Consider the following 11,264-nt stretch of genomic DNA (forward strand, 5'->3'; position numbering starts at 1 on the left):
TATTATACCTATATATTAGTTTGTCAAATACGCTTAGAGATTTTGTTAACATAATAAACATAATTTAACTTATAACTTTTTTAATCTCGCGAGACGTTTTAACCCCATGATAATTTTGTCGGTAGATGGGTGACCATCTTTGTCACAACGAGTTCCTCCGAGTTTCGGAAGGCACGTTAAATTGTGGGTCCCGGCTATTATTCATCCATCTTTGATCGTCGTGAGAGATAGTCAGAAGATAGAAAGTCTGAAAACCAGTCTAACTAAGGGGTATCGTCAGTGCCGTATTATCCATAAGGCACTTTAGGCCAGTGCCTAGGGGCCCAAGATAACTAGGGGCCCAGCACTCCCGATTAAAAAAAGAAAAAAAATCGGGGTTTGTAAAAATTCCAAATATTGCGTTGCTGTTGTATGAAAAAGGGGGTCCCGATACGAACTGTGCCTAGGGGCCCCGAGATGGTTAATCCGGCCCTGGGTATCGGTATATGTTGCCTAGGTAATTGGGTTGAGGAGGTCAGATAGGCAGTCGCTCCTTATAAAGCTTACTTAGCTGAAACCGGTTCGACTGGAAGCCTTAGGGAATATGCTAGGCCGATGATGATAATTTCAGTTTACAGCTTACTTTTTTGTACATAATTATTTATATTTCACAAACCGCCGCTCTCACATGCTGCTCTGTAGTGTGTTTACCATAACTATTAAGTATTACCAACAAAAGTTTTTATGCGAATCAGTGTTAGAAATATGAAATACTAGCTGTTGCCCGCGACTTCGTCCGCGTGGTTAGAAGATATAAGTTATGATTTATACCTGCCCTGTTTTTTTCCACATTTTCCATCGTATCTTCGCTTCTTTTAGTCGCAGCGTGATGGTATATAGCCCTAAACCTTCCTCTATGAATGGTCTATTCAATACAAAAAAAGAATTTTTCAATTTGAACCAGTAGTTCCTGACATTAGCGCGCTCAAACCAACAAACAATCAAACAAACTCTTCAGCTTTATATATTAGTATAGAAGTATAGATATGAACGACGGTTTTAAAAAAGTACAATCAGATAACTTGCCTTAAACGATTTCATTATTGCTCTTTTTTAATTTGTCAAAAAGTAACTTCCCACAGACCTATAAAAGGAAGATCATCAAAATTAATAAATACATTCTGCATGAAAACGATAATCGCAACAATGAACACACTTTTGGCTCAGAGTGATCAGCTCTTTCGTTATTTGAATCCATTTATCGTATTGCGATTTCAGTAAAAACTTATATATAAAACAACTTTTCGGGTGCAATAATACTCCTATTTGAACAGTTTGGCTCAGCGCTGAAATTCCTAGTGTTTGGATTCGATATTTTAAACAGTTTTCGCCGCAAACTTCGTTGCTTATACATTCTGGTATCAATAATATATTTTCAAACTCTTTTTTACACTCACTTTCAAGTTTGTTTGTCGTTCCGGTTGGATTTTTGTAACACAATTTTGGGGCTCTTCCCGATAAGCTAGCAGGCTGAAATTTTCTGCCGGCTACACCGAGTTTGTTAAAATTTTAATGGAGTGACATTTAAACACGTGGGTATTTAAATTTAACAAATCTATTAATTACTTGGGAATAACATTTTAGGATCGCGCGCTTATAGCCATTATAACTGTTATGCAATCTAACGATGCTAAGTACCCTGGAGTCAAGTCTCCTCCCTTGTTTCTATTTTGATTTGATCTGATATAAGCAAGTCATTGTCTAAATTCAATTAGAGTGACAAAAAGTTAACAAGTTTAATTATTGAAATTAACGCCGGCTTTTCTATGTTCTAAGAAGCTTCAGGCTAGACTTAGTTTTATGCACTGGTGACAGCTGTCACAGGACTCATGATGTATAATTTTAACAGTCTACCTACGTGGCTACTTTTTCACGCTGGAAGTCATTAGTCACGAATAATTCATTATAAAGCTGGTATAGACGTTGCGCGGCCTTTCATTTCGAACAAGACAGCGAAGTTTGCAGGGCCCATTATGTCGTTCGGTAATCACTTTTGTGATTGTGAAAACACGTCTAAAGTGTGGAGAAGCTGTAGTGTGAACACACACGAGCTAAAGAGGCGATTATTTAGAAACGCACTACCAGTTCAGATCCTGTTCACTTGTTATTTCGTTTATGCTCATATTGGTACTGCCAGGAGTATTTACCATCTACTGCCCATTCTAATGCCCATCTACTGTCCATCTACAGGTCCATCTGTCCATCTCAGGGTTTAACCCTGAAATGTAATCTGTTCCAACATTAGCCCAGGCGAGTCGCCATATTTCTTTCGATATAATTTTGTTATTTGGCAAAGCGAATTTGAATTTGGGTCGCTGATATTTGACCATTTATTATTTGTTGTATTATGTGTCTCCATAATGCATTTAATCCCTATATTCCTTGATCTCATTTTATTGAAAATCAATTTTCTACTTACTTTTTTTAAAACCTCTCTATGGACAGAAAAACAAAAGCTGACAGAACGGAATGGTGTTGCCATTACATTTATTTTATTTCACCGAAGAACCAAAATTTCGTCACACAAAATATAATTATGTTGTTTCTGTTTGCTCGATGTCTACTGATTTTCTCAGAAAAAATGTTTCCGATTGTATTATAAATATAAGTAACGTTAGCTGCGATGAATGCTTATTACGATGTGCGAAAATAAGTAATAAACGGTCGGTTATCCCATTTTCTAAAAATAAAATGTTTCATTGCGCAACATGGCGATTACGGCTCAGCTGCTTTTAACGTTTTAGTGAAATTTTCAATGATAGGGTTTTATGACGACGACACGCTCTACTAAACATCGGATTTTCAACTCGTTAATAGAGTACTGTTAGCCTCAATCCGTCGGCCGGTTATCTTCGTGGAGTGTGATGGGACAATTTGTGACTCTGTGCGGCTAAGGCGCGGATTTATTGAGACAATTGCTCTCTAAAGTGTTGTTAATTTTCGTTGAGAAGTAAGTAAGAGAGAATCCGTCAAGCTGGAGCGACTACCGGAGTACCTGCGCGACACTGTCGACTGGTTCATGGGGTGAGTGGCCGCACGCCATTGTTCACATGAACAAAATCTCACTACGCATAACTTATAACTGTACACTCTTTCTTAACCTTTCGTGTGTTTTAGACGTGGATCCACGTTCGAAAAATCTTTACCCTCGTGTGCCTAAGCGTGGATCCACGTCCAAAACTAACAAACTTTTTAACCTTTCGTGTGATTGACCCACGCTCGTAATAATTACCGTCGTATGCACGGCCGAAATGAAATGGCGCGAGGAAGCGGCGAGCGTTCCTTTGTATGTGTGTGTAAGCATTTTAAATTTCGCGCCATAACATAGACCGGTGATACAGGATGTTTATTTTTGATTGTTGAAAAATCTTTAATGCTGGATTAGAAATAAAAAACGTGTACAAAATTGTATCTTTTTATTTATTAAATTATTAACAAACATTAAAAGTTGTTCCTTATAATTAGTTACAAATAAAAAAAAATTAATTGGTTTATTTTAATCTAAAAAAATTTCCTTTCTTTTTTCTTTTTATTGTCTTTTTAAATCTTTTCGTTTCCATTCCTTCTGAATTTTTCAAGATCAATTATAATTTACGTCGCCTCCTTCTATTCAAAATCTGATCTTGCAAAATTTATAATTGAAGCAATGGAAACAAAAATACTTAAAAAGACAATAAAAATAAAGGAAAAATTTCTAGGAAAAGGATAATTTTCTAAATAATGACAATAACCATAGAATAAAAATGACCACTTTACGGAAAAAGGAAGGGTAATGAGTTTGACACCCTATGTATGTATGTATGTATCTGAATCGGTTGTTAGACCGTAGCTCAAAAAGTACTCATCAGATTTTGACAAATGAGGTGTCGATTGATTCGTCTTAACACCAGGAGTGTCATAGGCTAGTTTTTTCTATAAAAAATAGGCTACTTTAAAAAAAAAGCCGATGAGACAGAAAAAGTTGCACTAAATAAATTGATTTCTTCACAAATAACGTACTTGCATTAGTTTTGATTCAATGAGTATTGAAATACCATTTGGCATTACAAATATTACTTAAAATAAATAAAAAATAAAATAGCAAAGATTGAATAATTAGAAATTGTTCGACCTGCTAGCGCCATCTCTTGTGTGTTGACCGTATTATTTGGAAATGCTCTAGACACGGTATTTGTCCTGAACGTGAAGTTTGAGTAATTGTCACAAGCCACCAAAAAGAGAAAAATAAAAATAAAAGTTATAAAAACTAAAACCCGACTACGGAAAAAAGCATCTGAAAAGTATGAAACAAGAATATATTCCAGAATCAACGAAATACGGTATAGTGAGCATCTCCAGGTTATGGCCGTATTCGCATGCCGTTATGATTTATGCGTGCTTATTTAAGTGCTTACAATGGCATGCGACTACGGCCATAACCTGGAGATGCTCACTACCGTATTTCGTTGATTCTGGAATATATTCTTGTTTCATACTTTTCAGATGCTTTTTTCCGTAGTCGGGTTTTTTTGTGGCACGATGTTAGTTATACCTACATTAGCGACAAAATTTTATAAATTTTCGAGAGTGTGGTATTCAATCCAACATTGACCGAGACAAAGGAACTTCTGACACTTCTGGCAAACGGTGTTAACTTCTTTCCGTATTTTTTTTAAGGAGCAACGAACGCAGCGGTTTCTTTTAATTTTGTTTCTTTTGCTCCCCGCTCGATCTTCTAAAGAATCTGCATAGATTGGAAAGTGATTATCACCATCTAAGCGGAGAAGAGCAGGAGGATTTATTAGCCGAGATAAGGTCAAATTTGGGTATTTCTGAGCCAGTTGCTCCGCCAATTTATATCTGAATTGCCTGTGGCTGAGGGGATTTGTGCTGTTCTCGCGATGTATGATAAAAATGTTCAAAATGCTAACATTTATTAGCCGTTTGAACACTTTCAAGTACCATTTCATCCCCCTTTTGCGTTCCATTAAGTACATGGACAGCATTTGATCTTTTAAATCTACACCGCCCATGTACTTATTGTAGTCGTGCACAACCACAGGCTTCAATATTTGTTGTCCTGCTCTTCTTCCAGGCAACATGTCCGCATTGTGGTAAGTCGACACTGTGGTTACTAATTTAACGTCTTTCCAGGATAAGACAGATACGTCACCACAGTGTCTACTTACCACTGCTGCTTTTTGAAGTTTCCTTTCGTTGAGAATTTGTATGTCCCTCGGTGTCCCCATTCTTCGCCTGTTCAGAGTTCCGATGACATCGGTCTTATTCAACTTTAAAAATCGTGTCAAAGTAACTGAATTATAAAAGTTATCCATTACAAGACAGTGACCTTTGTTGAGGAATCTTTGCATGAGCCTTAGCACCACTTTCGCACTTGCGCTCGTAAAGCCATACAAGGAGTCCTCCGCAGAGTCCCCTGTCTGTGGATATTTTTTTCCCGTGTAAACCTCAAATTTGAGCAAATAGCCTGTAACCGCCTCGCAAAGTTCATAAAATTTGATACCAAACCGTGCTGCTTTTGTACGGATACACTGAATCCAACTCAAGCGTCCTTTAAAAAGCAGCAACGATTCGTCAATGCTTATTTCTCTGCGAGGCGTGTACATGCTATTAAACTTTTTATTACAATGGTCAATGATGGGTTGTATCTTAGCAACTTTACGATCGGAACCATGAACACTGATAGTATTGTTATCGACAAAGTGCAGGAAACGCATGAGTAGCCAGTACCGTTTTATACTCATAAGTTTACGAAAACCTGGCATGGCCAGGGTACCCGTGCTCCAGTATTCACTCACACGTCCTGCGACCATCAGCGACATAAAAATCATCACCGCAAAGAGCTTGTACAGCTCATCAGTAGTGGTTTCTACCCAATCATTTAATCGAGAATGCGCCGAGATACCGTCCGGTAACTCGGATGCTTGCGCTATCGTTTGCCAGGCATACTCGTTGGTCTGTGCCACAATACTGTTCATTATATCGTGATCCCAAACATGAGTGAATAGCTTCAGAGGATCTGTTTCCTTAATATTGGGACCTCGCTCGCCTGCCTGGGAATAAACTTCCGGTTGACCTCTAAATGTACTATAATCGCTTGACCAATTGAAAGATTCAGACAGCCTCTCGTGTTCTTCGGGATCTTCCTCAACATCTTCGGCTGTCTCTTCCAGGATAGCTCGAAGCTCCTCCAGCGACATAGGTTCCTCCTCTTCCTCACTGCCCGAATCCACTCTTAGCTCCTCGCCTAATGGCCCACTGAGTATCTACAAGAGTAAATTGCCATTTATGATAATTCTTTTTGATAATGTGACAAATATAATCATATTCATTTATAATTAATCAGAGGGAGAATGCGTGCAAAACTCTAAAAATAAAAAGTAAAAAAAAATTGTTAAATATCTACCTCGGAATAAGACATATCAAGGTCATGAGGCCTTTGATTAGGCTGCCAATCATAATCGTCGTCATCGGGAAAATGTCTTCCGGTACCCTACAAAGATGAAAATTGAAAAAAATATTTACTTGTTAGAATTCCCTGATTAACAAAAATATTTGATACAAATATTTATTAGCAGCATACCACACTTTTTGAAGTGCTGGCTTCGGGAAGCCCGACGTCGTCAATAATTCGGTCTGGCTCCATTACCTACGGTTATTTAGGATAGATTAGTTTTTTATTTATTTATTTATTTCAATGATGACAGAATGAAAGAAATAAAAAAAAAAATCTGTACCAGTTAGTCAATTATGCCATTTAATAGTTTATTGGACGACGTAGATCTTGCCTAGTACCTTCTTGTGTCCACGTAGAGAAAATGAGTTAATTTGATTAAGAAATCAATTTTATTTTTGAAAATAAAAACATATTCTTCTTGGAATGATCTGATCAATGAATTTAAAAAAAGAATCAAATTAAAATTAAGAATTTATGAGCAACATTCGTCTGGGGGATAGTGATCATATACACTATAACCACATTTGCACCAGAAAAAATTTGATAGTAGAAGCCGACGAATTGTATTTCTACTCATGATGACACGGAAGTGCCTTATGGAGTTATTAACTTCCGTGTGGCAAATATGACAAATATTTTCCCGCAAGAAATGGGTTTCCTCCCATGGCCACATACACTCTCCTTTATAGCAAGAAATATAGTCGCGTTTATGCAAAAACCGGTCAAGATCCAGGACCACAACCATGATGAATTCCTAAAAAGAAGAGAAAACCACTAATGACTTATTGATACTTTCTGATATTTATTGCTTTCGCTTTTATAATATTATAAAGTTAAGATAGATACGCGAGAAAAACCGTGTGCAGAAAAATAGTTACGAAAACTTGGACGAAACCATATGAAACGCTAGTAGTTTTACGTGAGCGAAATCGATTAACAACACCAGTTATTTTTTTTTTTTTTATATCATGAGCATGTATAGTATCGTTTATTAGTAAAAAATATTGAAATAGTAAAATAATATTGTTTTTTTTCATCTCGTTTCATTCCATTCCATCTCATTCCATTTATTTAATAACAAGTGTCAATAACGCCATAAAATGCGCAATTTATTTCATTGTCGCTATATACAGTTTACACTGCAATTATAATATATAGTTCAATATATCAATGGATTCAAACAAAACAACATACTGTACAAAAACATCAAGACTGACGTAACATGACGCCATTCGATTGCGTCATCTGCGTCACGTAAATGCAAGCCCTATTATGAGAATGTGTGCGTGCATTTTGCATGACCTTAGAAAATGTCAATTATTTTTCATATTCTGATAAAAAATGTACTAAAACCTTTATGCAATTCGAAAGTTAATGAAATTTCCTTTATAATGATATATAATAACGACATTTTTTTAAGATAGATGCAAATATAAATCGATAAGAAAATCAAAACATTGACAGAAAAAACATCGCGAGAGATTTGATCGTAGAAATATCACAAATCAAGTTAATAATACATTTATTTTCAATTGTTTTATGTTCTACATAATATAAACAAAAGCAAAATAGACAAGAATACTTACAGTTGTTTATTTTCGTGAGAATCACACAAAAGGAATTTCACCGGTCGCACGTGTCACCAGAATGCACTTGTTTTTACTTGTCGATCCCATTCCCATGACGAAATCCATTCAGTCTAATGGCCGCCCGTGACAGATTCATTCAGTACGTTTTCGTTGCAAAAAAAAATTTACCCAAAAGTCCAAAGAATAGAGAACAAAATCGCATTTAAGTATCGACACTCCGACACTAACTGAAGTAGTACACTCGCCAGGGGTAGTTACTGACATCGCTCCTAACAATCAAGCCACACACGACCTTGACCTACTCCAATAAGGTTCCTCCGTGCGTACACCACGCGCCGGGGGGGGGGGGGGGGGCTCCGCCACGTCCGCGCGCCACCGTCTGCGCCGCGCCGCTGTGTTACCTGCTCAACAACGATAATGACTATGTTTCATGTGGAAAATTTGCATATTAACAAGCACTTGATTGACTAATGGCTAATTCCCATACTTATTATTAATCAATACCTTAATTGACACGTTAAATGTAAGAAGCTTAATAATAGAATCATATATACTACGTAACGTGTGCTTCTATAAGCTCTTATAGCCATCTCTATCCTTGCATACGTGAGATCAAGTCTTAGTATCCTTCAGTAATCACAAAATAACACATAGGTATTGTATGTTGGATTTACTGAAATTACTCTCATCATACATTGTAGTAACACTAGAGCACGCATTGGATACATTTAATGTAGGTCAATTCATTAATATTATTCCTAAATTCGAGTTGACATTGAAAGAAACTGGTTTTACAAAATATTGCGATTTAAATGAATCAATGGAAATGTAGCGTACACACACATGGGTACAGTACTTATGTGTGTGAAGCTAGCTACATAGCACGTGAGCGCCGCGGCGGCGGCGGCGTGGCGGCGCGCTGTGCTGCTAGCGATACGGCGTTTGTTATGCATCAACAATAGCCACCTGACACCTCCTACGAAACTCATTGTGGCTCCAACTGGCTCACTACAATTTGTTTCGTGCACCACTTCCTGTTTAAATTCCCTGTTTCTGAGAACGTGAAAACGTAAAAACTACGTCACGAGACGCGTTGCGTCTGGTTTTTAATGTTGGTAGATCGTGGCCCGATCAGGTGGTCACAGCTGGACGCTGGCGACGCATTGAAATCATAGTAAATATAGCGATACTTTTCTCAAATAAAAATTGATTGCCTTCTTGGTTCAGTGGTTAGTGGCCCCGACTACTATACCAGAGGTCGTAAGATCAATTCTCACCCAGGACAAATTTTCTGTGATGAGGATATGAGCATGGTCATTTGGCTTGTGTCTGGGTGTAATTGTTCTAGACTATGTATAAGATATACTATATTTATCGTTTGTCTGGTACTCGTAATGTGAGGTTTGCTTAGTTTGCGACTAGATGCTGTTTATGCAAGTTGTGGAATAATATATTATAATAATAAACAAATCCATATACAATCACTACTATCAGTAATATGCACTATGTAGGCACAACACCAAGGTGGCGCTTTATTCGTTATTTTTGTAAAGCCTCTTTTTTTCTTTGAAAAATTATTCTAAATTACAGAACAGAACCACTTTTTCTGTCCCTATTTCCCCTTGATTACTTAAATCTTTGAAACTACTCGACGGATTTTGATGCGGTTTTTTTAATAGATAAAATGATTCATGAGGAAGGTTTTTAAGTATAATCTATGAATAATTTCGTACAGAAAGACTGACTGTCCTTCTGTCTCTTTTAGAGATTTCTAATGTATTTACTATTTATTACGCTTTCATTGCAAACGCTGGCTTAACCAAAAAAGCTACATCAAAATAATGTTCTACAATATTATACAGCTTAAAAAAATCTACAAAAATGTCCTTGATATCTCTATCTCTTAAGGTTCGCTCACAATAGCCACCTTTTTGTAATATTTTATTTATCATCGCAAACGGTGACTTAACCCCAAGAGCTATATCGAAATAATGTTTTACAATATTGTACACCATAAAAAGATCTAGAAAAAAGTCTGAAGACGGCAAATGTCTGTCTTTTAAGGTTGACTCACCATAACCATTTTTTTGGCTAATAATTTTATTCCAAACTTTTTTGTGAAGTTGTTTTTGTTGATATGGTACTAATCCTTATCAAAATAAATACCACAAGTATTCAATTCTTCTTATTCCAAACGTTTATTCCAAAGTTTTATAATACGATGCAACGATCAAAATAAAGAACGTTAACGAAATTCTGTGGCGTATATTAGAACTGCTCCCGTGCGAAGCCGGGGCGGCTCGCTAGTTTAATTATAATTGTACAATTCAACAAATAAAAGATAAGGTTAATTATAATGAGCAACCACATTTCCAACCGTTGGTCACCCTGTTCTTGTATTTTGCTTTGTTTTACCTAGCGGCAACAGCTATGAGCTGATGAGTTAGGGGTGTGGTTTATGGAGTTTCATCCGGTTCTTCTTAATAGGAATGGTATTTTAGAATCCTGCAACTAGATTCATTTCTATAACGTTTTGAACGTTGTTTCGTCTAGACAAACATTCAAGTCACATGCACAAGACATCAGACTCAGAACAAGCCACTAATGCTTGATCTACGCACACAGTGGGTTTGGCGTCGTGACCAATCTGCAGCAGACAGGCGCTTAGTAATAGGATTCCGTTTTTACTCGTTGGGTGCGGAACCCTAATATTCAACTTTGCAAATTATTAAACTAAGTAACACAAATATTTTGTATTAAAACATTAGAGAAAAAAGCTATAGTAAGTTACAATGAATTAAAGAAAAATAAGAAACGTCTTTAGTTGAATTGATGAAAACATGCGTGCTTGGTGTACTCGCCGCTTGGATACACCTTAACGTGTGGTGGTTGTTGTTGCAGGTGAGTGCGGCCCCGCGGGCGCCACGTGCTATCGTGCATGTCTCTATCATGCTGGACTGCCTTTGGTAAGTCCTGCGCCGACCCGCTCCAACATACATGGAATTATTACTTACCGGTCAATGGATGGCTATACTAGGTCAAACTAGTTGGTCTAGTTTGTCGGAAATTGGATTCAATTTGACACTATTCGTATTATCCTAAGCATTTTGCAAACACAATTATATTCGACGTGGTTACAAATATTTTTATTTTAGACTAGCTTTTCGCCCGCGGCTTCA

The 11,264-nt window shown here is 37.0% G+C and overlaps 1 protein-coding gene across 3 annotated transcripts; it reads right to left on the reverse strand.

The window, feature by feature from the left end:
* Positions 1-4,533: 4,533 nt before the first annotated feature.
* Positions 4,534-8,303, reverse strand: LOC113508572 (piggyBac transposable element-derived protein 4-like). 3 transcript variants are annotated; one of them, XM_026891694.1, is made up of 5 exons: positions 8,083-8,303; positions 6,777-7,250; positions 6,623-6,688; positions 6,446-6,532; positions 4,534-6,305 (listed from the first exon to the last, which is right to left on the reverse strand). In XM_026891694.1, exons 3-5 carry the CDS (start codon positions 6,683-6,685, stop codon positions 4,590-4,592), a joined length of 1,866 nt encoding a protein of 621 aa, XP_026747495.1. In that variant the 5' UTR covers positions 6,686-6,688; positions 6,777-7,250; positions 8,083-8,303; the 3' UTR covers positions 4,534-4,589. The 3 variants fall into 3 exon arrangements, with proteins under 3 accessions (XP_026747495.1, XP_026747497.1, XP_026747496.1); XM_026891696.1 differs by lacking the exon at positions 6,777-7,250; XM_026891695.1 differs by lacking the exon at positions 8,083-8,303 and having other exon boundaries at positions 6,777-7,285.
* Positions 8,304-11,264: the final 2,961 nt, after the last annotated feature.

The sequence above is a fragment of the Trichoplusia ni genome, chromosome 2, assembly GCF_003590095.1.
Source record: "Trichoplusia ni isolate ovarian cell line Hi5 chromosome 2, tn1, whole genome shotgun sequence".
Taxonomy (NCBI): domain Eukaryota; kingdom Metazoa; phylum Arthropoda; class Insecta; order Lepidoptera; family Noctuidae; genus Trichoplusia; species Trichoplusia ni.

What these genes read in the sequence shown, in the direction of transcription:
- LOC113508572 (XM_026891696.1), bottom strand. Translation starts at nt 6,685, where the DNA reads ATGGAGCCAGACCGAATTATTGACGACGTCGGGCTTCCCGAAGCCAGC. An exon ending in CCAGCACTTCAAAAAGTGTG is followed by an intron (nt 6,533 to 6,622) that starts GTATGCTGCTAA and finishes TCATCTTTGTAG; the next exon opens with GGTACCGGAAGACATTTTCC. An exon ending in TTGATATGTCTTATTCCGAG is followed by an intron (nt 6,306 to 6,445) that starts GTAGATATTTAA and finishes TTACTCTTGTAG; the next exon opens with ATACTCAGTGGGCCATTAGG.